The 26,036-nt window shown below is 39.9% G+C and overlaps 1 protein-coding gene across 1 annotated transcript in view; it reads right to left on the bottom strand.

Annotated features, from left to right (window-relative positions):
• GRIP2 (glutamate receptor interacting protein 2) overlaps positions 1-26,036 on the bottom strand; it is a 610,766-nt gene that overhangs the window by 111,394 nt on the left and 473,336 nt on the right. The window contains 1 exon segment of the mRNA XM_042448529.1: positions 5,780-5,860. Within this exon segment, the coding sequence (XP_042304463.1) occupies positions 5,780-5,860 (81 nt within the window).

Genomic DNA, 26,036 nt, shown 5'->3' with positions numbered 1-26,036 from the left:
GTTCTCTACCAGCACCCTTTGATTTAAAAAGAAATCTGCAGGTTCTGTCTCATGGAAGTCATATGAGAAATGGGAAATGGGACAGCCTACTACTTCCTTTCTTAATCTAAAATGCATGTTCCTTGAAAGTCCACATCTCATCCAAGCCAGCTACCAAGAGATGCAGCTAAAAGACTACTGGCTGTTTATTTTATGTATAAAGCTGGCATTTTAGGAAGAGAGCCCTATCGGGGGGGGGGGGACCCTAGACATAATGTAACTTTTGACTAAGCCATCAGATGGCACAGCTACTCATGGTAGGATCACATCACTCCATTTTGTGCAGTGTTAGCAATACTGCAGATTTCCACTGGTAATCCTGATCAATAATCAGTTACCTCAGCTATGGCCAGGATCCAAATGAACCTGGCACCATTCACTGTTTTAGATCCTGACTACATTCAAAACTTCCTTATCCTTATAGGTAATGTTTTCCATTTCGTGTGAAATATCTGCGTCATTAACTACTAGCTTGAAAGAGAAAGCCAGAATTCTTTGATTAAAGCCACCAAAGAAATATTCTCTTCTGTATGTCAGTTGGTAAATCAGGCCTCATCAAGCAGACCCTATTGTTCAGCATAAATGGAGAATAATGTGCTATTTCCAGCATTCATTTAGAAAACATTCATTCACAGCTGAACTTCTGTTTAATATTGCAAGTATGCCTTCTAATTTTTTAGTGCTCTCAAATATTTGAACTATTTTAACAGACAGCAAAGTACAGTAACTTTTCAGTCTACTGGCCCAGAATTTCAGTAAGTGCCAGACATTTCCTCACCATTCCCTGCTGTTCTAAATTGAATGCCATCTGGCACAATCTTACAAATTTCCTCTTGAAAAATTCAAAGAAATGAGAAATAAACACTGATGTTGCTACAATGGAATGTTATTACATCTTAAATGAGAGTTAACAATTGATTTTTGACAATTGCTTAATGAGACCACCCAGAGCATAAGTGCCCATCAAACAGCGGTAGAATTCAGAAACATAGCCATATGTAGAAAGAGATCTTGTAGCACCTTTGAAACTAATTGTGCAAAAGAAATTGTAGCCTAAGCTTCTGTAGACTTGGACTGCTTCCTCAGATGCATGGAGTAGACCAAGTCTATGAAAGCTTATACTACAACTTCTTTCACACAGTTAGTCTCAAAGGTGTTACAAGATCCCTTTGCGTATTGTCCGTCATACTCTTATATTTCCCACCACCGCTGAGTATATGTACAATGGAGAGATTACTTTAGTTCCCTGGTAATACCAATGTTACTTTCATAATGTGTGAGAACCTGAAAGAGCATCTCCTCCTATGTAATCCTACACTAAATCTAACCTGTCCCACCACCCCATAAGTCTGGACCAGTGGGTACACATACAGAGCTTTCTCTGGAGCAATATCCCAACTGTGGAACTCACTCCTGACAGAAGTCACACTGGCTCCATTTCCAATATTATTATGGCCAACCCTTGTAATTCTAAGTATTTTGGGATGGGTTTATCTAGTGGGCAAGCTTCATCAGCTTTACCAATGACCAGCTCTGGATGAAGATGACAACTGCTACATTTTGTGTTTGTGTTTGTTAATATAGATCAACACAATCAACAAGATTTTGCACTCTCTTTGGGATTGCTGCTAGAAGGACTGCCATGATGAAGGCTTGCCACAGTATACTACCAGCCACACGATTCCCACCCATGATTTAGGTGCATGAAGACATTTCCTCTTCTTTGAGGTGGGCTTTTCTAACCCATGATAATGGATTAGCCCAGCTAACTCTTTCAAGCCCAGCTAGGGAGAATCTTTACTGGCATACAGTATGTAAGCCACTTACAAGTATGACATTCTCTCATGCAGCACTACAATGTAGAAAGTTATTTTGGTGGTCTTTATGTGGAAACCATAATGTCTCACCTGCACTTTAAGCACAAGAGGCACATAAGGCACGTTTAAGAGCAGAAAGGTGATAAAAATATACAAATGTTTGTCAGAAAACTGAGTTCAAGTTATTTCACTAGAAGTAATTGGTTATTTTATCCTGTTCTATTTATTTCACTAAGTTTATTAAGAAAATTCCTAAGAAAGAGGAAAACTGGTATAGAGATGCATCTGCAAAGAATTAGCTGTGACTGTAAATAAAGGATAAACTACAAAAAGTAGGCATTTTATTTTTTACAGTCTAAAAAGTAGCCATAAGATTTTGAAAAATGAAATATATTCATTGCCAGTTTTAAACCACCTACAGATTTATTTATTTAATTTCACTGCTATCACATATTTCCACTAAAAAGACTTAACTCAGGAGAACCAACAAGCATCACTAAACACAAAATAAAACATAAAACCACTTCAGAATAACAACAGGCATCAAAAGGACTTAACAGGCCAGATTGAAAAAAATGTGTTTTCACACACATCCTAAAACCAGCAAAAATCAGAATTGAGGGGAGTGAATTCCACTGTTTGAGAGAAACAGAGAAGAAAACTTGCTATCTGAGGGATCACCTGTCTCATATGAACCTCTTCGGATGTTAAGTTTTTCTTTTTTAAAAGGATCTTAGGATACCACTAAGCTTATTGCATGTATTATTAAACTGGCCTACCTCGATCTGGTTTAAGAGTTAATTCGGGCAGCACCCTGATCTTATCACATGCTTTTTACCACCGAGATTGCTGCCCAAATACAGACCAGGTCCATCCCTGCTTGCAGAGCTGCTCCAGCAACCATTTTCTTAAATCGGAAAACTCCCAGATTCAAAAAGAGCCAGAAGGAGCAGCTCTGCAAGTGGAGATGGCCTTGGGATGTATTCGGGCGACAATTTCCATGGTAAAAAGTGTGTGATAAGATCAGGATGCGACCTGAATTAAGCTTTAAACCAGATAGAGGTAAGTCAGTTCAATAATACATGCAATAAGCTTAATGGTATCCTCAAAAGATCCTTTTAAACAACAAAAACCTAACATCCGGAGAGGTTCGTATGAAACAGGTGATCCCTCAGATAGCAAGATGCTCTCAATTCATTAAGGGCTTTAAATGTTACAACCAACACCTTGAAATAGGCTGGCCCAGAAAACAATGGACAGATAGCACAGGTCTTTTCGGTACTAGAAACACTGCATCAGTTAGTACCTTAGCTGCTATATTTTAGTTGCAATGCTTCTGAACACACTTCAAGGGCAACCTCACATGGAGCACACTTCATGAGAAAAGATGCAATGTAACTAAGGCATGGATAATTATTGCAAAATCAGGTAGGCTTGGGAAAAATCATGGCTGATGCACTCCAGGGACAGTACAGAATCAAGGAGTACTCTCAGATTAAGAATTCAAACCTTCAGAAGCAGAATAGCTACTTCCAAACAGGCTGAATCTCAATCTCTATTAGGGTCAGTGTCAGTCATCTACTAGGGAATACAAAGTAGATTGAATCTCAAATTCCAGCAGAGACCTCAACTGAAATAGACCCAGATAATCATTATTATTCAGAAATGTCTGGAGTAACCACCTCCATCAACTTCTCAGTCACTTTAGTCAATAATGATAAATTGAGGAGTGGCTTATAGCTGATAACTCCCAGGGTCAAGGACAAGTGGATTTAATAAAGATCTCATTACTGCCTTGTCTAAGCAGGAGGGGTGGTCCTTCTCATAAAGAGGCATTAATCACCTCTTTTTACCACAGCATCAGTCCCACACTGGCATACTTGCTCAGCAGGGAAAGGATTTTTTTAAAAGTAAAGGACACTGAGCATACAAACAGAAAAGATTCTCACACAACAGGATAAGTGTGTACCATCAACATGTCTTGCCTCATTGGCAGACTCTAGATCAAGGCAAATCAGATCAATTTTGTTGCAAGACACATAGAAATCACAAGCCACTGCTTTGGCATTCACGTCCTATCATGGTGATGAAGTAGGTCTTATAGTGTTATAAAAAGCACTACAAGTTTACTTGTGTGGATGTGATGGTGGCAGAGAAGTACGGTTTCTTCACAGGTCTCACTTCTACAATCTAGGTTGTCACATGATTTCTAACTCATATACAGTGGCATTACTAGCTTTGGCCAGTGCGGTAACTCATGGTGTCAACCCTCCATTGACCTTCTCCCATAAAACACCATACAGAATCCTTAGTAATGTTTTTGTACTAATGTTACTTCTAAATCATATTTCCCATATGTTGCTGAATGTAATGGCAACAATTGTGACATAAACAACTAGCAAAATTAAAATAATACCCCTACATTGCAGTATCATATGCACAGCCTAAATATATTTACATGTACACACTTTCATATAGTTAAAATGAAAATTTGGTAAGATTTGGTTTTTATTTTTTAAAAGAATATTTTTTTAAAAAATAAAAAAAAACTGGTGTCTCTCCTTTCCCCTCCCATCGAGCCTTGCCCCACTCAAACCATCTTGTCAGTGTTTTTCAGGGACACAGGTGAAAGCCACAGCCTGTCAGCAGCTGTTTTGGGAACAGTGGTGTTAAACATCTCCCCCCCCCCCCTTAGGGTGTCATCTGTGACACCCGCAGCCTTCTAATAAAGCCCCTGCATATGCAATTGGATTTGCCCTAAATTGTGATCCAACTGTGTTTTAACCAACATCCCTTTTATTTCATTGATCTGAGGGCTACCATGAGGTGGAAATACTTAGTGTCAACTGCCTAGACCATTTCCATATTTGTCATATCAGCCAGGGCTTCAGCTGAAATCCCACAAGATGAAGACAGTATGACCAATAGCTTACTATGTATAAGTACAGCACTTAAAGTTACAATGATGATGATGATGGTGATGATTATGATGATAAAGGTCACTCTCATTACTTAACATCTTTTGTACTTTTCAACAGCTATTAAATCTTCCCATATATACTTAATATTCTAGATCACAGTTTGCCTGGCTGGGGAAAGTGTAGGCCACACATGGCCCCAAACTCTACTTTTGTGCTCCCATGCCATTTTTTCAATGCTATTTTCAGGCATCAATTGCCCCCCCCCCCAATTGTCCCCCCAAACCCCCAAATATACAAAAATGTGTAAAAACGCCCTACATACCTCTAACCTGACACCCAAACCTGACAGCCACCACCACTTCCTGGCCAAAACAACATCACTTCCAATCACCTATTTGGTGGGAGATGGGCAAAAAGGAAACTATTCTGATTCTCAGGAGGAGGTGGCTTGTGGGAGGGAAGCTGTCCCCTGGCACCTGTACAATTGTTGTGTCCTGATTTAACAATAAGAATAGACTTGCAGGACTGGTAGGTGTTTTATCAGCATCTGCTAGTAGATATCAGGATGATCTGCAGTAGATTGGCAAATACATTTGAAAATAATATATTGTATTGGCAAAGATATGGTGTTTAACAACAGCAGCAACAAAAATGCCTTGCATACCATCACTGTGCTTCTATAATGCTAAATGCTAAAATAATAAATGCTTGTAGTTTTTTTTTATGGGAGGATTGTGACCTCAGTTCTATTCTCAGACTCAAAACAAATTCCAAATTTTGGGTGCAGCAATAATTCTAAAATGTGTTTTTGGCACCAAGTTCCAGACTGTGGATCTCTGGATTCTAGTACAAAGAAGGGGGGGGAGGCTAAATTCTGAGCACCTAATGTCTGCTAACTCTGTTGCATGCAGAGTATAAAACAAAACAACTAACTGTCTGAACATGCATGTTACCAAAGTGAGTTGAACAGATATACATGGATAAGAGAATACCTACAATTACCTGGAATACTTTGCCTTCTTGAGACCAAAGCTGTGTCCAGTCCACCTGAGTCTTTGCTCCCTTTCGAATAAGGCCCATCATCTATGAGAGGAAGGAAACAAACTAAGAGTTCATGGTTTCTAAAACAAATGCTTACTTCCCTGCTATTCGTAACACACTTCCTTCAACCATCCTCTATTATCTTGCAGCTAGTAAACTATTCTGTGGCTAAAGGCATGAAAATCATATCATTATGATGACTTATAAACCAGACACAATAGCAGCTAGGTCAGGGCTGGAGAAATGTATGGCTTTTTACATGCTTCTAGATTGCAACTTCCATCAGCTCTAAACCACCAAAGGTGAGGGATGATGGGAGCTGCAATCCAATATCAGTTCTTATCTGGATCTTCTCATATTACATTACAGACTGCCCTCATCACCTCAGAAATAGCCTTGTCCCTGGTCTGTGTTTCATGGGGTCACTGGCAGATCAATGTGCATTAGCGCCATTCAAACTCTATTTATGCTTGTGGCTGTAGAGGTGGTGAGGATGTTGGTGAACATGTAAGCCTCGCTTGTAAACATCACCAAACACCCAACAGTGTAGTGCACCCTTTGCATGTAGAGTGTGAAAGTCTGAAGAAAAATGCTTCTGTAATGGTTTTGTGGTTTTTTTGGCTTAATATAGTTCTGAAGCTGCCATGACTAGAAGGATTCCTGATCACAGGAGTTCTGTAGCTTGTTTTGGATGAATGTGGTTACAGAGTCCTCACAGACCTCTGGGATATTGCCTGGTATAGCAGGATATTCTGGGATGGGGTTCACATGAATGCCAATGTCCCCATCACCCATTTCTCCTTGCAAGTGGAGAGGCAACTGCCTGAATAGGGCTTTAATGTCACAGCAAAGTGGTGGTAATGCATACTGAAGATTTCATTAAGCATAAAGCTCAACTTTCCCAAGATCTGTAGCACTTCCCCTCCACACACACCCAGAACAGCAGCTTTAAGAGCCCAATCCGATTTATTTTTCAACAGATAACCCTTTAAGGGTGAGAGAACATAATTCCCATAAGTCTTAAGCATGCCATAATACTTGTGAAGAAACCCCTGGTCTCTGGAAATGGAATAGTACATCAGGATACCAACAGAGCACTAAATCACCATACTTGAATTCAATCACCTATTCCCTCTCATCCTTTTATTTCAAAGTCACCTCTCCCTGCTGCAGCTTGAAGTAGCATATAATAAAAATGAAGAGGGCATACAGGGTGGGTTGAAACAGTATTTGAAAGAACATCCTTTTAAAATCCAAACTGTACAATTAAATGTAAGTTTCACTTCTTATATGTCTTTTCCCCCTATTTATTTGCTAGGAAATAAGAATTCCCAAATCACTTTTCCCCACATTTATTTTCTGCATCAAATCACAGAAACCTCAGGACCGATAAAGAAAAAAATATTTTTAAGGAAACCCATGGGTGCAATAGTTATAATGCACCTGGCTGTGGCTCAATAGAGTGGCTATAATTTACTACACACAAGGAGTTTCTCTCAGTGCCCCAAACAGACTCCTTTCCGAATGGTACTTATCAAGTGACAGCACTGCAGCACCCACTGGAAATGTGTTCCCCACAGGAAACAGATACCATGTTTAGGAATCAGCACAGTCATCAGAATGCAGAATGTGGTGGGCAGATTCTTAGATGGGCATAGAGGTTCAGGTTTCATACTAATGTAAGCATTTATTTAACTACTGTCTTCACTGATTTCAATACAGTATTTTTATGAAGTGCAAGTACAGTCTCCTGCAAACTGGTACCCTCCAGATATGTTCAACTTCAAAGCACAAATGGGTGAAGATTGTGGGACTTGTAGTGCAATCCCTCTGGAGGGTACAAGGCAAGGTGACCGGATGTCCTAACTACAAAGGAGGACAAGGCACCGCAAAATGTAGGACATTCAGAAAAAATGTAGTACATGACTAAAAGCTATACACACTCAGATCAATGTAAATTCATGCTTTTTAGTCATGCTCAAAATGGAGGATGTGTCCTGTAAAAGGAGGGCATCTGGTCATCCTGGTACAAGGCTGGGAAAGAGGCACTATTGACTATAATGGCCAACCTGCATGTTATGGAAGACATGCAGTTGTGCATTGCTTTTATTTATATATATATAAATTAAAGTAGGGGTGGGAATCCTGCAGCCCTGTGGGAGGAATCCAGTGATGTCCTAGGGACACTCACATTATCCCCCACCAAAGGCCCTGGCACCCCACCACCTTACAGTGTGGCAATGCCTGTTGAGAAGCTGCAGCAAGATGTTTTGGTGGAAAAGAGGGGAAAAACAACCAGGCCGTTTGCTTCCCCTGAGTTTTGGAGGGATTGAAAATCAAGGCACTGTTGTCCCCTGGGCTTTGGAGCATACCATTTCTGGCTTATAGAGTCCCCTCCCAAAACAGAAATTAGCAGCATATTTTTTAAACAAACAAATGAATAACGTGCTTCTAAGAACTACAGCTATGAAGTATAATCCCAAGTAGCACCCTTTGTCACACTGGATGGGATAGCTGTTGTAAAATGGCAGATGCTATGAGACGCATATGTGGCAACTGCAAAAACACATTCCGTGGGCTTTGGAGCCATTGTTATTTGTATCCATACACAAACTTAATCAGTCATCTAAAACTCATATGGTTAAATGACTTGATTTTTTTAAAGCAGGTGATGGTAACAACAAGAATAGCTCGTTTCTAGTATGAAGATGATCTGCCAAAGTTGAGGCTCAATCATGCTTCAACAGGACTTTTCCCAAGCTCTTTACAACACTACAGAGTACTGCTGTCTTGGGTACAGGCAAAATAATAAAAAAAAATGTTATAGTTTATTTTGGGATTAGATTAGAGCAGTGAGGTCAAGTTAGCACATATTTGGCCAACTGTAGATGAAGGTGAGTTTTGGGCAATTAAAAAAAAAAACAGTCAGAAATGGCATATATAACTTTGCTGTAGGACAGAGAAGTGTATGCTGCCATCAGAGGCCCAAAGCTCATAGTCCAGAAGGGAAGACTATGATACAGAGAGACACAGAAGTCAGCTGCAAGAATTATGTGGATGGCCCAGAAACACCATCTGCCACATGGTTTGGCAGCCCCTTTGCAAGCACCTAGAGAGAGTGTTGAAATCTGCTTTTGGTAACCTCAGAGCAACACTTTGACACTACATCTTCAAAATCAGCAGCACCCTGCCTCAGAAGTGCAATTGATGTTGGCAAGTAAACAAGCTTGACAGCAGAGCTAGCTGTCTTTCCAAAACACTACATACAGTAAGTCATAGAGAGCTTCAGTGGCCTGAGCCAGCAAAAAAAACAATCCATATACAACATCCACAATTAGCCATGCAAAATGGATGCTGGTCAACAAAATCTTCTGGCATCTCACTGACAGTTCAGATGGCCAAATAATTAGTATGAAGCCTCTCCCCAATCCCCCAAGTTGTCTTCTCCCCAACATAGTGTATTATGCTAAAGCATTTGTTTTTGCTCATTATCTGACTGAAACATTTGAGCAGTCAAGGAAGGAGCCTGTTGAAGTGTGAACTGGCATTTGCTGGCATTCTGTTTTCCTGCTGTGCGTCTTTTCTTCATTTTTGGCTGACTTCCTGCTTTGTCAATTAGGTTTACTTTGTTAGAGATCGCTTTCCCATTCCCTTCAACTCTGTCTTCAGTGAAGACTCTGAGATTGCGTGCTTGGCGTTATCCCACAACAGGTCATCCTGGGGGCTTCATTAGTCCAACCACCGCTTGCTTACTATCTTACTAGAATTATGGTAACTGGAAGTGTAGGAAATAAAATTACGACAAACACCCTCCACAGAAAGGTATTATGTAGCTCATAAATTATATCTACAATTGGTGCTGTCAGAGAGTCCCAAGCCACACAATAAGTTCACTTTCTTGACACCACTATGCAGCCTTCCAATGGCTGTCTAAGCACCAAGCTAAATCAAAAGCCCACTGATCACTACCCATATTTACAAGCCTCCAACTTCCACTCCAAACACACTACCAAAATTATTATTTATAGCATCTTTCCATCTCCTATTGCACTCTGTAACTACACCACATAACTGCTAACATACCTATGGCTTTTTTTATTGACACCATCATTGAGGAAATTGACTGAAATACACAAAGGCTCTTGCAAAAATAAATCACTTGGTCTAAAAGGTGATGCTACATTCTTTGTCTCCTCTTTCCTTCCTGGCCTTCACAGAACTACAATATCCATTACTCCTTGGCTAGGCACACAGAAAAAATTCTTACCCTGAGACAAACTATTCGTCCATTAAGTCCAGTATTACCAACTCGCAATGGCAGCAGCTTTTCACAGTTTCAGGCAGGATTCTTTTCTAGCCATACTTGGAGCATTCCATGGAATTCCCTGGAGATTTCCAATCTGACCTCAGTTAACCATCCCCTCAGTTAACCAGGTCCAAAACAACTTAGCTCCCAAAATCAGACCAAGAGCATTAGCACCCCAGCCCTTTTCATGCTACAGTCCTGCAAGCCAACATAAAATGACAAAATGCCAATTTTAGAGCAGCAATCACCTCACTTCTTCCATTTATGGAACAGGAGGTGCTTCTGGTATTGCACTCCCTTCCCGTCCTCTCTTTCCACCCCTCCCTCCCTCCCCCAGCATGCCTTTAAGGTTTTTTCCCCAACCTTTTTCGTGCAATTACAGAGCTCTGCAGCCCTGATTTAAGCTTTTAAAAATTATATTTAAAATTCTAAGGCTGCAGATCTCTGAAATTGCATAAAAAACAGGGATTAAAAAAAAACATGGAGGGGGAAGAGGGAAAGGGAGGAGCAGGGGACAGTGACACCACATGACTCCAAATTGTGCAAATGCCCCAGGAATGGCTTTTCACACCTATGGCATTGCATGATTGCCTGTTCATTTCCCCTGTAAATGAAAAGGGATCACTGATTCTGCTTCCTTCCCGTGGGAATCGTAGTTTAAAAGCTGTGTGTGATAATGTTGGAAGTCAGGTTTGTTTATGTAAATGAGTTCTAGAAATGTTCATCCAGTTGTACAAGGCCTGGGCTGGTTTCTCATGTACAATTCTTCCTAGGTATTTGATGCTGTAAAGTAAATGTGGCACAAAACAGTGTTTAAATAGTGTCCTTATACAGGCCGTCCTTCTCTTACGTGAAGATCTGATCTGGACCCCTCCCCCCGTGTAAGGGGAAAACTGCATATGCTCACAACCCACTGAAAACAATGGGGTGCGTGCATGCGGCACAGCACAGCACACACACCATTCATTAAATTATATTGCAGCTTCAGCATAACCTGAAAGCCGTGTAAGGGAAACTTGCATATGGTGCGGTCTGATTGTATTTATTAGATCCAGAGCAGAGGTGGCAAACTGCCAGGGGATGAAAGCCACACTGGCCCTGCCTATGACTTTGGATGGTTTCATCCACCATATCTCTCTATGCCCCACCTTCATGCCCACTGATGCATGGGGTGGCAATTTTGTCACATACTCAATGAGTCATTCTAGGCCAGGATGGGCAAGTATGGGGGGGGAGGCAAAATTTTCACCATATCCTCAGTCTCCACAGGCTGCACCATTACATCTTAGGCTCAGCAGAAGTGATATCACCCCCAAAACCCTTTTAAACATTGTTTGAAGGGGGGGGTTGGTGTGTGTGTGTGGGGTGCTCCAGAGAAGTGGAGAAATGGGAGGGGTTTTGGCCAGTTTTGGTGCATAAGTCATCCCCATAATTGTAGGATTTTTAAAAAAGAAACTGAAACATTGGGGACTTTGATGATTGCCAGTGGGGTGTGCAGCCCATGGGTTAGACTTTTCCTACGCTTGTTCTAGTCATAGGAGATGACTTTTTTAAAAAATGGGAAGTCAACTGGAGTCAATTTCCTATTTTTAAAAAACTTCTCCCACATTTAAAATATCCAAAAGGGACAATGTGACAAAACTGGTGTGGGGTCATTTCTCTGTGTGTTGTGTGTGTCTGTAAGCATGGAAAATATAAATAATTTGAGGAGTGTTGCAGAAGACACCTGGAAGATTCCAAATGGTTTTGGAGGGTCATGTGGCCACACTTTCCTTCTAGCCCCGGGAAACTCTAGACATGGAACTCATTGTCTGAGGAAGCCTAGTTTCGGATGTGCTCCTACGCAGACAATTTCCTCATATAAACTCATGCAAACTGTAGATTCATAAACTTCTCATTCACTCATAAACTGTTCATGCAAACTATAGGCTGTAAACTCATGGGAAATAATAGTACTTCTTTCATGAAAAGAATCACAGCTTGTGGGTAGAACACACACTTAAGCGGATGGTTGGTTTGCTCCCTTCAGCTGCTGTTCTGTCTTCAGGAAGAAAGAGCCACCTAGGGTTTGCTCACTGAAAAGCCTTCAATTGTTACAAGTACTTTTGCTCCTCAGTTCCAGTCTCAATTGCTCATCATCTGAATATTTCCTAGCAGCTTTGTGAAAAAAACCTACTTACACAAAGTTAAGTGTTTGGAAGAAGAACAGTTTTGTATGTGATAAAAGAAGACAACCTAGTCCCTTCTCTATCCTTGTACAATGAATGGTCTCATGACAGATCAGATGAGGCACATTTGATGAGTTCCTCAAATGTGCATCCTCTCACTGAATGAAATTGTAGACTGTATCAAGAAATCCAACCACACATTTGATGCTAAAATACTGGTGTACCCCTCCTGGAGATATATAGAAATTCATCTGACAGAGTTAATATAAAGTGTTCAAAAGAACCTCAAAAGGGAAGAGAAACTGCATTATTGAAGTAAGTGTTTCAAGTTCATGACAGTATAAAAACAGATTGAATCCTTCAGTGCTAACAGGCTTAAAAGAAAAGACAGACAGAAAGAAGGAAGAATGCAAAGATCTTCAAATTTGTTTAACACATCAGCCCATGCCGTATGTCTTTCTTGACAGCACCAGTTGCTGAAGCTCTCTTCTGAGCCAGTGATGTGTTATTACACATGCCCCATTTCCAAGTGGTGAGAAATCCCTGGAGCAGCACCTAACAGGGATTGGTTTCTTTTGAAAGAAACTGGAGACATTTGGTCACTTTGTAATACAGTGGGCCCTTGATATCCACTGGGATTTGGTTTCATGGATTCCATGGATACCAAAATCCATGGATGCTCAAATCTTGTTATATACAGTAGGGTAGTAAAACTGTGTCCTTTATATAAAATAGAATCAACATTGCCATAAAACAACATAATCTAACATTACCATAATCCAAGTCTATGCACCAACCACAGTGACAGAGGAAGTACAATTGAGAGATTGTAAAATGGAGTCCAGGATGAAAGTGAAAACACACTAAAACAGGATTTCTTGTTAAGCAACGAAGATTCTCTTTTCTGTTTCCTTGTAGGAAAATTTTCATGATGTGTCCAAAATATGACAGTCCTTGTTTAATCATTGTGGCTTCCAGGGAGAGTTCAGACTTGATTTGTTGTGGGTGTGCATGTGACCTCAAGTCATCTGTTGAATTATAGCAACCCAATGAATTTCATAAGGTTTTGTTAGGTAAGAAATACTCAAGAGGTAGCTTTGCGAGTTTCTTCCTTTGAAATATAGCCCACAGCACACTACCACTATTTGAATTTCCTAATCATCTTTCTTGAATTTATGTAAATCCTCCATGGTCATGATTTTTATTTCCTTAATGTTGAGCAGTAAACCTGCCTTTGTACTTTCCTCTTTGATTTTCTTGAGTAATCGTTCAAAATCTTTGTTATTTTCTGCTAGTAGTATGGTGTCATCTTTGTATCTTAAATTGTTGACATTTCTTCCTCCAAATTTTATGCCTCCTTCCTCTGAGTTTAAACCTGCTATGTATATGATATTTCCTGCACACAAGTTGAACAAATACAGCAACAGAATGCAGCCTTGGCTGTCCCCCTTTCTGACTGGGAACCATCCTGTTTCTCCATGTTCTGTTTTAATGGTAGCCTCTTGTCCTGGGTACAGATTACACACCAGGACAATCTGGACATTCAAATGTTGTGGCACATATATTTCTTTAAGAACAATCCATAGCTTTTCATGATCTATGCAGTCAAAGGCTTTATTGTAGCCTCTGATGGTTTCTACTGGTTTTTTAAAATTCTTCAGTGCACTCCATTATCCAATGTATATTTGCAATGTGATCCCTAGTGCTTCTTCCTTTCCTGAACCCAGTTTGCATCTCTGCGATTTCTTGCTCCATCTATGGTAGAAATTTTTGCTGTAGAATTTAACCATGACTTTGCTTTCATGTGAATTAATGCAATGGTCCTGCAGTTACTGCAATATTTTGCATCTCCTTTTTTTGAGGATAGGGATGAATACACACACACACACACACAATCAAGCCTGAACTCTCCCTAAAAGTCACGATGACTTTAGACACATTATGAGACAGCATGACTCACTAGAAAAGACAATAATGCTTGATAAAGTAGGAGGCAGTAGGAAAAGAGGAAGACCACATTATAGATGAATAGACTCAATCAGGGAAGCCATGGATCTGATAGGATGACTTGGAGATCTCCCATTTATAGGATCATCATAAGTGGAAGTCAACTTAACTGTAGTTAATAACAATCAAACTACTATTACATGGAATTGAGAAAAAAGGCCAGCATCCATACCATACCTATTGAAGTAAATATCTGCAAGATGCCCTTCTCAGACAGCCCCTGATTGTCTGTAAACCCAGCTCTGAAAGAACTCAGTAACAGCCTGGATGGACAAATGTCCATGGTGTAGTCCTCATTTTACAGCAATAGCAATAGCAAGTACATTTCTATACTGCTTATCAGTGCACTTAAGCACTCTCTAAGCAGTTTATAATGTGTAAACTAATTGCCCCCAACAAGCTGGGTACTCATTTCAGTGATCTATAGAAGGATGCAAGGCTGGTGGGCCCTGGAGCCCTGCCTGTGAATGGCTGCAGTACTGAAATTTAACCACTGTGCTACCAGGGCTGTTCGGTGTATTTTTCTAAGTACTTTGTCCCATCCTCAAGTTGCATAAGCTAAAAAGTATCTGTAAGAACAAAATTAGGTGTTCCTCTCCTACCGTTAAAACTGTAGTGTCTAAGTCAATACATATACAACCTTTAGGGCCCATAAAATGTAGCATAAACTGATGTCCTTGCACATTGCAGTTATAGTATTATGATTCTGCTTTAATTGTTATGGTAACAGCTTATGGAATCCCAGAATATTAGGGAAGATATTGAGAGTGCTCTACTGCCTTAACAAATGAAAGACCCCAGGGTTCCAGAGGATGCAGCCATGGCAGTTAAAGTGAAATCATACTGTTGTAATTGTGCAGTGTGAAATAGACCCTGGACATACTAACTAGACCTTTGAAAGTAGTCTCCCTGGTCAACTGGTGCTTCAGCACCTGAAAGTGCCAGCTTGTCTACATGATTAAAATACTCTTTCGAATCAAATAGACTGTGATCTGGCCACATGGTATTTGGAGCGATTTGGGATTTTTACACCTCTCCCAAAAACTACCTAAACTCAGCTGATTCATGGTTTTTACTGGAGTATCTGTGAGTATGTATCTGTGAGGATGCTCATTATCAAGCATGTAGCTGTCAGTCTGTTTCACCTGGATTTACATGGCTGCACATTTTTGGTAAGGGGAGTTGAAACAGATGCAAATTTGCATAGGAAAGTGAAGACAATTAGGCATCAGTGTAAATATGTGAAAATCCACCACAAACTGCATAATACACATAAGTGTAGACTAGCCATGAATACCATTGCAGAGGCATCATAATGGCAGTGAGGTAAAGTGTCTTTGTCACCATTAGCCTCACATATGAATCCTCTCACCATTTGCACTGAAGCTGTCAACCCAGTTGTTTCAGCATATTAATCATCTCAGAATACTAAGGAAACAATGAGGGAGATTGAGGTCCATCCCCAGTCATTAAATTCATTGGTCAATCATGGGCTAGCACCTATTTTACAAGGAAAATGTTGGGATTAACAGGTAGGTTGAAGGTTATGCTACCAGAAACCTGTATTCTGAAGCATATATTTGCAATCTCAGTGGGCAAAGAAGAACCAAAGCTTTACTACCTCAGTGAGAATGAAACTGGAGAAGCACAAAGGTAAGGTGAGAACAGAAACAACACTTTGGCAGCATCAGCTATAAAGGATTATTTATAGTGCAGACCTAGGAAAATTAACATCTGATGAACTAAGGAGATAGTAGGAGTAATATCCAGCAGTTGGACAACTAAAGGGTTGTATTTAAGTACACCCATCCCCCATGGATGTCCTTTACCAAGTACTGAAATTGACTGCTTTTAGGAAAAGTCTCCCAGTTTAAGAGAGAAGGAAAGAAGAATAGAGAACAGCAACCTATTTTAGAAGGTTGTTGCAAGAACAAAGACCATAAAGCACTTTGGAAATCCAGAGTGCTAGAGAAATGGTCAATAGCAACATGCACTACACCACATCTTTTCAACCCCTCTTTTCTTTATGGGTGCAAAAACAATTTTATACACAGCAGTTAAGTCCCTAGACAAATCACTCAGGCAGCAAGTGACCATTCAAGAAAAACCAATGAGGCCAAAAAGAAAAAAGAAAAAGCGACAGCTCCTAACAATTCACTTCTCTCATTGAGCAGAAATGGTTTTCAATGCTATCTGAAAGAGAGAGTTGTGGTGTCTGTGCAGCTGCATTTGGCAAACCAAATAGCATATTTGATTCAATAATAAGTCAAATTAAGTAGTTTGCTGCTTTCCTTTTGTATGCCTTGACATCTCCCCCCCTCCCAATTGTGTGGTTAAAAAAAGGGGCAATTTGCTGCTTTGACATCTTCTTTAGAAAGAATGTATTACCAGTGGTTCCAGTGTCCAAAGCTGCAAGATAGAGCTAATTCTCTTCCTTCATCCTATGTATGGGTTTTAATGTCATGATTTTCAGAGGAGCTTCTAACAAACATTTCTCAGGGTTTAAGTCAGACTGAATCAGGCATATTCTACTACAGGCATCATTTGTTATATGTGTACTGGCAATGCCACAAAGAAAAATGTATAAGTGCCACTATTTCTAGATACTTCATCTCCCTTTGCCTTCTCAGTAATGTCAGCAAGAGGGCTTTTCATTAATCTATACAATAATTTCAAGTGTCCATCTGTCAGGTTGTACAAACCTTCCTTTCCTAAATATCTCCAGCTCCCTAAACCATTTCTTACCGTAAGTGATGATAATTCAGGCTGCCTATAAGAAAAATAAATACTTGTACAAAAAGCTAATATTTTGATTAGAACAAAGAACTACTAACATTAAAAAAAAAACCAAAGCCCCACCCTGTTTCATGGGCAATGCCCAACAACTGATATATAAACTTTGAAAAATGAATAAATAAGCAACCAGTCAAAATGTTTTGCAGCCAACAAGTTGTTCTGAGGAGTGAGTAAGCCTAACCTAGAAGGTTCGCTGTTGAGAGTCAGAGAACCACATGACACACATTGGTCTCTGGGGGGTAAACAGGATTTACTTACTTATTATCACCAGAATTCTAGATCGGCTACTTAGTTATGTTTGCCTAAGTACAGTGAGCCCTTTGTATCTGCTGGGGTTTGGTTGCAGCATACTCTCTAGATACCAAAATTCATGGGTGCTCAAGTCCCAATATATACAGTGGTATATGAAAATGGTGTCCCTCATATAAAGTGGCAAAAATCAAGGTTTGCTTTGTGGGATTTTTTGGGGGAATATTTTCAAGCCATGGATGGTTGAATCCATAGTTACAGAATCCGTGGATATGGAGAGTTGACTGTAAGTACTGTAACATCTCCTGGCCAGACCCTCCTAGTTTACCTTAGGAGACAGCTGCCAGATGAGGCAAAGCAGGTTTGTCCAGCTTCCAGGTGAGGGCACAAAGAAGATGATGAACGTTATCAGACAAGGGAAATTGGAAGTATAATCCAATGCCAATCCGAACGCAATCATGGGGTTTAATATTATTGCGTGATAGACTACCACATGCAATTTTGGGCAATGGGAAGTCAGTACAAACGCAATCATGGGGTTTCAAATTATTGCATGAGAGGTGATCACACGCAATTTCGGGCAATGGCAAGCTATTTTCAGGCAATGGGAAGTCAATTCGAATGCAATTTGAATTCAAGTAAATTCGCTGAACTAGGGGATTCACGTGAATGTGTTCTGGCCCCACTTTCTTTTCATTCAAAATTAAGAGAAATTCCTCCCATATGATAAACTCCAATGTTTCCACCTCCCTCCCACCAGCAAGTGAGGCTGCAACAATGACTTGTCACAGGGCTCCTGCTTCTGACTGTCACAGTCTTGCTTGCTGGCATGAAGAAGTTGAAAATGTGACCTTCTTTGTGTGCTGATTGGAAACTGAAGAGACCTGCTTTGCCTGATCTGGAAACTGGCTCTTATGATGGGGTGGGGTGACATTTAGACTACATAGTCTTATTGAACACAGAGCAGTTATAGATCCATAAGTCTAGGTTACAAATGTGTAACTGCAATACTGAACAGCAGACAATATTTCTTAGCCACCTTTCAAGATCATGGTTTCCTCAAAGGGGATTCCAACCCCAGCACAATCAACACTGACAGATTTTAAAAGCACTTTAAAGTGTGATGTAGTGGTTTAAGTGCTGGACTAGGGCTCTGGGAAACCAAAGTTAAAATCCCTATTCAGTTATGGAAACCACTGGGTGCCCTTGGGGAAATCACAATCTCTCAGACACACTGTGGGGGTAATTTAAGCTTCCTAAGGCTTTAGCCTTTCTTAAAGAAACAAAAATATTTTAATGTCAAAAAATGTCAAAGCCAAGCCTGTTAGGGTCTAGTTTTAAATTAGCAGAGTAGCAGAAACTTGTTTTTGTCTAACTATGCTTCCCTACGAACTGAGACTGACTCCAAAAACAACATGTAGACTGCAGTTTAAAACAAAAGTTTACTAATAGCTTTAATCTATATTTACACAGAAGCTACATCCTAATCTAGCTAGTGAATAGTTCAGGTAAAAAGAAATCTCATCTTTCCAAAGAAAGTTGAGAGAGCAGGAAGATGGAGGACAAACAGTTCAGTTGAAAATATTTTGAGAGAATGTCAGTTAGTCCCAAAGGGGGAGTGACCTAAGTCACATGGTTAGTTTGAATGAGAGAGAGAGAGAGAGAGAGAGAGAGAGAGAGAGAGGAGAGCTTGCATACAGAAATTCCCTATCTAAGGATGGGAAAGAAAATGCAAAAATCTTCCAAAACACACACTCTTAGCTACAGAAGAAACAACAACAAACCCCTTTCTGAATGAACCTTGCTCAAGAGAAACCTATAGAAGATCACCATGTCAGACGATGTTAGCAACAACAAAATAAGCAAATAACAAAATAGTAGAATATAGAACTTGGAAAAGTTATCTTTTAGGACTATAGCTCTCAGAATTTCCAGATATGGCCACTATGTACAGTGAGCATATTGAAGTCTGTGGCAAATCCTCTTCAGCCACAAAGCAGCCCTACATTGCACTGCAGGCCAAGCAACATCATCCAACAGAATCAATTGAGAATTTAATCTAATTTTTTTGTTTGTTTTCGAATTTAATCTAAATTTCTAGTTATATGCCAGTCTTTGGAAACCCACTGAGCTGTCTTCTAAGGTTATGGCTGGTCTCAACACAATGCACTAAGGGAGAGCAAGAGGGAAGCTAACATTCTTACTATTAAGCCTTTGGGGGAAAGAAACCTTCTGTTTTGCCTACTTGTCAGGCCAATAATTGGGAGGGCATAAGTTCATTTTGGGATGACACTAACTTGGCATTTCCCTCTCTGACTATCAAAATATCACTTTAGGTGGTGGTAACGGCGGCAAAGGAGGTAGCATAGCAGCAGCAACAACACCAGCGCAGCTGAGCACACCTGAGGCGGCATCTGGAGCTTTGGGGCAGTGGAGGCTACAAAAATGCTTCCCACCAATCTCCCAAAGCGGTAGTAATGGTGGCGAACAAGGTAGCGCAGCAGCAACACCAGCACACCTGAGCACACCTGAGGCAGCATCCAGAGCTTCGGGGCATCATAGGCTACAAAAACGCCTCCCATTCATCTGCCAAAGTGGCGATAACAGTGGCAAAGGAGGTAGCGCAGCAGCAGCAACAACACCAGCACAGCTGAGCACACCTGGGGCACGGTCCGGAGCTTCGGGGCATTGGAGACTACAAAACCGCCTCCCACCCATCCCCCAAAGTGGCAGTAAGAGTGGCAAAGGAGGTAGCGCAGCAGCAGCAACACCTGAGACAGCATCCAGAGCTTCGAGGAAGCGGAGGCTACAAAAACACCTCCCATCAATCCACCAAAGCAGCGATAATGGCAGCAAAGGAGGTAACGCAGCAGCAGCAACAACACCAGTGCAACTGAGCACAGCTGAGATGGCGTCCAGGGCTTCGGGACAGTGGAGACTACAAAAACGCCTCCCATCCATCCGCCAAAGTGGCAGTAATAGTGGCAAAGGAGGTAGCGCAGCAGCAGCAACAACACCAGAGCAGCTGAGCACACCTGAGGCGGCATCTGGAGCTTTGGGGCGGTGGAGGCTACAAATACGCTTCCCACCCATCCCCCAAAGCACCGGTAATGGCAGCAAGGGAGGTAGCGCAGCAGCAGCAACAACACCAGTGCAGCTGAGCACACCTGAGATGGCACCGGGAGCTTCAGGGAGGCAGAGGCTAGAAAAATGCCTCCCATCCATCCACCAAAGCAGCGATAATGGCAGCAAAGGAGGTAGCGCAGCAGCAACAACACCAGAGCAGCTGAGCACACCTGAGGCATCATCTGGAGCTTTTGGGTGGCGAAGGCTACAAAAACGCCTCCAACCCATTCCCCCAAGTGGCGGTAACAGTGACAAGGGAGGTAGCACAGCAGCAGCAACTACACCAGCACAGCTGAGAACACCTGAGGCATTGTCCAGAGCTTCGGGGCAACAGAGGCTACAAAAATGCCTCCCACTCATCCCCCAAAGTGGCAGTAATGGCAGCAAAGGAGGTAGCGCAGCAGCAGCAACAACACCAGCATAGCTGAGCATACCTGAGGCAGCGTCCGGAGCTTCAGGGTGGCGGAGACTATAAAAACACCTACCATCCATCACCCAAAGCGACAGCAACAGCAGCAAAGGTAGCACTGCGACAGCAAGAATAACACTTGTGTAGCGGTGTGCCATCACAATTAAGAGGAGATAAAGACAATAGTGCAACAGCTGCATCCTTTTATTGACTTCTGGTCGTGATGGCAAGATGTGGGGAAGTGTCAGGTGACTATCTCACACTCCATTCCCAACACTGCTTAAGTACTGAGACCGATTGGGCTAGGTATGGCTACTCACACTGGCGAAGTTGGGGGCTTGAAGAAGGCTCACTGAGGCTTCTCCTCTTATTGATTCACCTCCTTTGGTGGTGTAGCAATAGGGAGAAGTTTTGAGCCACAGAACAGCCAGGTGGTGATTGGGCACTCTGTATAGGAACCAGCCTTGACAACAACTTTTTGGAGATAAGAAAGTAATAAAGAAAAAGAAGCATTGTGTTATACAGGTACGAAGAGAGTCCTAAACTAGAAGACCATTTGCTGGAAAACAATTAAAAGACAAGACTCAGGCAATAGGAATACTGTAAGGAAATATTAATTGTTAGATAACTATAGGTAAGAGAAACTATGCTATAAAACAGAAGAGATAGAAAATGCAAACTAGGTACAAAACTTTGTTTCAGACTCAAACAATGGCAAATTCCAGAAGAGAATCAATGGACTCAACTAACAACCAGATAGACATCAGCTCAATTATACTTCAGGAACTGAGGGAGTTTAACAAAAACTTTAAGAAAGAAATAAGAGATGAACTTAAGGATACGAGGAATGAAATACAACAAGACATGCACAAAGAAGTATAATAGTGGGGAAAATAGATAAAATAAACAAAGAAATTGAAGTTGTCAAAACAGATGTAGATGGAATTGTAAGTAAGACAATGAGTTTAGAAAACAAAACAGACATGCTAGAAACAAGATTAAGACAAAATGAACAGAACACTTTATTGCAAAAACTAGATATAGGGGAAAATGCATTAAGTTAAGAGGAGTCCCTGAAGCTGTAAACAAACAACTTTATGAAAAGATTATTCCACTTTTAGCTAAATATGTTGACATAGCAGAGGACTATTTGGACTCACAAATAGAAAAAATGTTCAGAATAAACTCAAAGACAGCAAGGGAAAGGAAGTTACCCAGAGACATTGTTATATGCTTCATTAATGTAAGAATAAAAGAGGAATTGTTAGAACAAAACTATAAGGAAAAATTAGTTATAGAGGATAGCATAACTGAGGTATATAAAGATCTCCCAGCTCAAGTATTAAAGAGCAGACAAGAATATAAAGTTTTGAGTAATATATTACCAAGGAGGGGCATAAACTATAAATGGGAAAAAACAGAGGGCATTTCCTTAACATATAAGCACAGTAGGAAAGCCAGAGACTTTTATGAAAAAGTGAACATTGAAGAGAAAACAGGAGAAAAAGGAAATCAACAGAGAACAGATCCCCCAAACGAAATAGAAGAAAGTTCAAATATAAGAGACCCAACCAAAAAAGAGTTACAGTGAATCAGAGGGGGAAATAGATGATAATTAGTAATATTTTAAAAAGAGATACAAGAAAGGATGTCTATTAAGTTAAGTGCCTGGAATATGAAGGGTCTAAACTCTGAACAGAAAAGGAAACAAATTTTTCATTTTTTGGGGAAAAATGCTTTTGATATAATTTGTCTATAGGAGACCAAAATTAGGGGAAATGACATAAAATATATAAGGAACCCTCAACTAGGGAATTTATTTTACGCCAGTGCAAATAAGAAAAAGAGAGGGGTGGCAATTTTTGTTACTAAGAGATGTGAAGCCAAATTAATAAACAAAGATAATGAAGGAAGATTTGTGGCAATAGAAATAACTTTACAAGGGGAAAAATAATTATAGCTAATATATATGCCTCACTGGAAAAGAAAAAGGATTTTTCCCCAATATTTGGACTCTCTTTGTCTATAGTAAAAATAAAGTAATTTTAACAGGAGACTTTAATGGAGTGATTAAACCATTAAGAGATAGGAAATCAAACAAAAAGATTAAAAGAAACCAAGGAAGGCATTCAGTAAGCTGTCTGGAAATGTTCGAGGAACAAGATTTAACAGATGTGTGGACAAAACTATATGGTAACAAAAATGGTTTCAAATTTTCAGAAAGCCATCAATTGTTATCTAGAATGGATTTATTTTTAGTGTCGAGAAAGTTAATTACAAGAATCCAAAAAAATGGAAATTTCACCTAGAACATAGTCCAATCACAATTTAATAGAATTATATGTTCAAAGATTTAACAGAGATGGATATCAATAGAAATTAAAAGATGAGCTATTAGATGAAGAGGTCTTTATAAATAAAGTGAAAAAAGAATTAAAGTTCTTATTTAAAGAAAATTGTACTCCAGAGTTATCAATGAAAACAGTATGGGACACCAGTAAAGTAGTGACAAGAGGTCTATTTTTACAAAGAGCTACCGAAATTAAGAAAATTAAGAAGGAAAAACAGGATAAGATCATAAATCAAATTAAAAGGAAGGAAGAGGAGCTAAAACAAAAACCAAACAAAACTAAAAATTTCTAATTAACTTAAACTTCTACAAAAACAACTACAAATAGACATGACAGAAGAAATTGCATCTGAGTTAAAAAAACAAACAAAGCAGAAATAGTTCAAAAACTCCAGTAAAGTTGGGCGTTGGTTGGCTAATAAAATAAATAAAGGGGGGGGGGGAGAGAGACAGTGAAATAAAATATAAAGATGGAATAACCAATAAACAAGAATGTTTGGCAATATTAAAAATATCTATTATCAACAATCAGCTCAACTGAGAATTAATGGTAATAAATCAGAAGAATTTAACATTTCTAAAGGTACAAGACAGGGGTGTCCCCTGTCACCGTTACTTTTTATCATAGTATTGGAAGTATTAAATAATACAATAAGAAACAATAAAAAATAGAGGAAATAAAATAGAAGGGCAAGAAAAAAAGGTATTGGCCTTTGCGGATGATATGGTAGCAATATTGGAAGACTGTTACAAGTACAGAAGATTTAATGAAAGAATTGAAAGAGTTTGGGAAATACTCAGGTTTTAAAATGAATAAAGAAAAAACTTGGATCTTAACAAAAAATATGTCATCAAAAGAAGAAGGAATATTAGATAAAAATCAGGATGTAAAATAGCGGGGGGGAAATCAAATACCTGGGTATTTGGTTGACAAATAACAACACAGACCTTTTTGAAAACAATTATAAAAAAACCTGGAAGGAAATACAAGGAAACTTAATAAAATGGAATAAGTTAAATCTATCAATTTTAGGGAGGATATCAGTTGTGAAAATGGCCCTACTTCCAAAAATCATTTTTCTATTTGCCAACCTACCAGTTCTCATAAGAGAAGAAATAATGAAAGAATAGACAAAAGAAATAAAAACATATATGGAAGGGCAGAAAGCTGAGAATAAAATACGAGACATTGTAAGACAGTAAGGAGAGAGGGGGTCATGCCTTGCCAGACTTAAAATTATATTCATGGGCATGTTGTCTTATCTGGATACAGGAATGGATTAAACTAGAAAATACTGGAGTATTAAATCTAGAAGGGGCAGGAATGAGATACTGCTGGCATGCCTATCTCTGATATAATAAGCAATCAATAAAGACTTTTATAATTATGCCATTAGGAAACGCTCCTGAAGACATGGTTAAAAATAAACAAAAATTCTATAATAAAATACTTCTCTGGATCTCGACGCAAGAGGCATTTTTTGACAGATGGAATGATAATCCAAAGTGGCTAACATACAAAGAACTAACAAAGATGGACAAAAACAGCAACATTCAAATAAAACAAAGAGAGGAGTTAATAAAGGAAGCTAGAAACATACACTGGTTTGCATATACACAAATTAAAAGAAAATATATGGAAGACATTAAGAAAGAAGGATTAGAAAAAAACTCTAAGGGGATGTTCCCACTTAAGATTTGAAACGATTTAAAATACAACGTTTTTAATAGATCCGATTCAAAATAACTCTGGTCTTATCCCGCGTTCCAAATCGCTTTTATTCTTCATTCCCATCTGGTTTTTTAAATCGAAGTTTTTACCTGCAATCGTTCCTACTTGGCATGAAATCGGTGTTTAAATAAAGCGATTCTTCTCCTCCATACCTTATTTGGAGCTGTCAATCAATAGTACATCAGAATGACGTAACGTTAATCCGGAATATTTGGAAGCGATTTATCTTTTGGCATCGTTTCCATTTCATAGACTGTTTGTGAATCGATGTATTTTTGGCGTTTTTTTTTTCAAATGGACCAATGAAGGCGCTTAATCGCTCAAACGTCCTCTTCTGCGTCTCCCCATATTAACTGCCATAACTCAGTGCTAGGGAATCCTGGGAATGGTAGTTTATTATGGCACCAGCACTCTCTGGCAGAGGAGGATAAATGTCTCACAAACACAACAGTTCCCATAATTCCTTAGTACTGAGCCAGGGCGGGTTAAGGGGTCTCAAACTGTATTATTTCTACAGTGGGTTTGGAACTACAGATGAGGGTTTTTTCATAAATTCAAAAAGTTGTTACTTTATAATTACCATATATATATATACACACACACACACACACACACACACATATGCATATATATATACATGTGTGCAAACACACACACAGGGTTGGAAAATGGGATCAAGGAGGAGAAGGCAGTCAGTTTAAGTGGGATAGAGACACAAGACAGAAAAGGGGAAAAGAGAATGATCCCAGCGTCAAAAGGCTGCAGACCTAAGAGAGAGGAGAGAGTGAAAGCCAAATAAAGCAAGAGATGTCCCAAGACAGCCAGGGAGAATCCCTTCAGAGAGCACAGAGATCAATGGCAGAGGCTTCTGGCAAAGCGAATTTTGGGAACCCAAGCTCTTTCCAGAGGAACTATGGGATAGGTTTTGCAGGGCAGCATCCTCTCTTCATGTCTCCCAAGACAGCCAGGGAGAATCCCTTCAGAGAGCACAGAGATCAATGGGAGAGGCTTCTGGCAAAGCGAATTTTGGGAACCCAAGCTCTTTCCAGAGGAACTATGGGATAGGTTTTGCAGG

This window comes from Sceloporus undulatus, chromosome 2 (assembly GCF_019175285.1).
Source record: "Sceloporus undulatus isolate JIND9_A2432 ecotype Alabama chromosome 2, SceUnd_v1.1, whole genome shotgun sequence".
Taxonomy (NCBI): domain Eukaryota; kingdom Metazoa; phylum Chordata; class Lepidosauria; order Squamata; family Phrynosomatidae; genus Sceloporus; species Sceloporus undulatus.
This window is presented reverse-complemented; position numbering and strand designations above follow the sequence as displayed.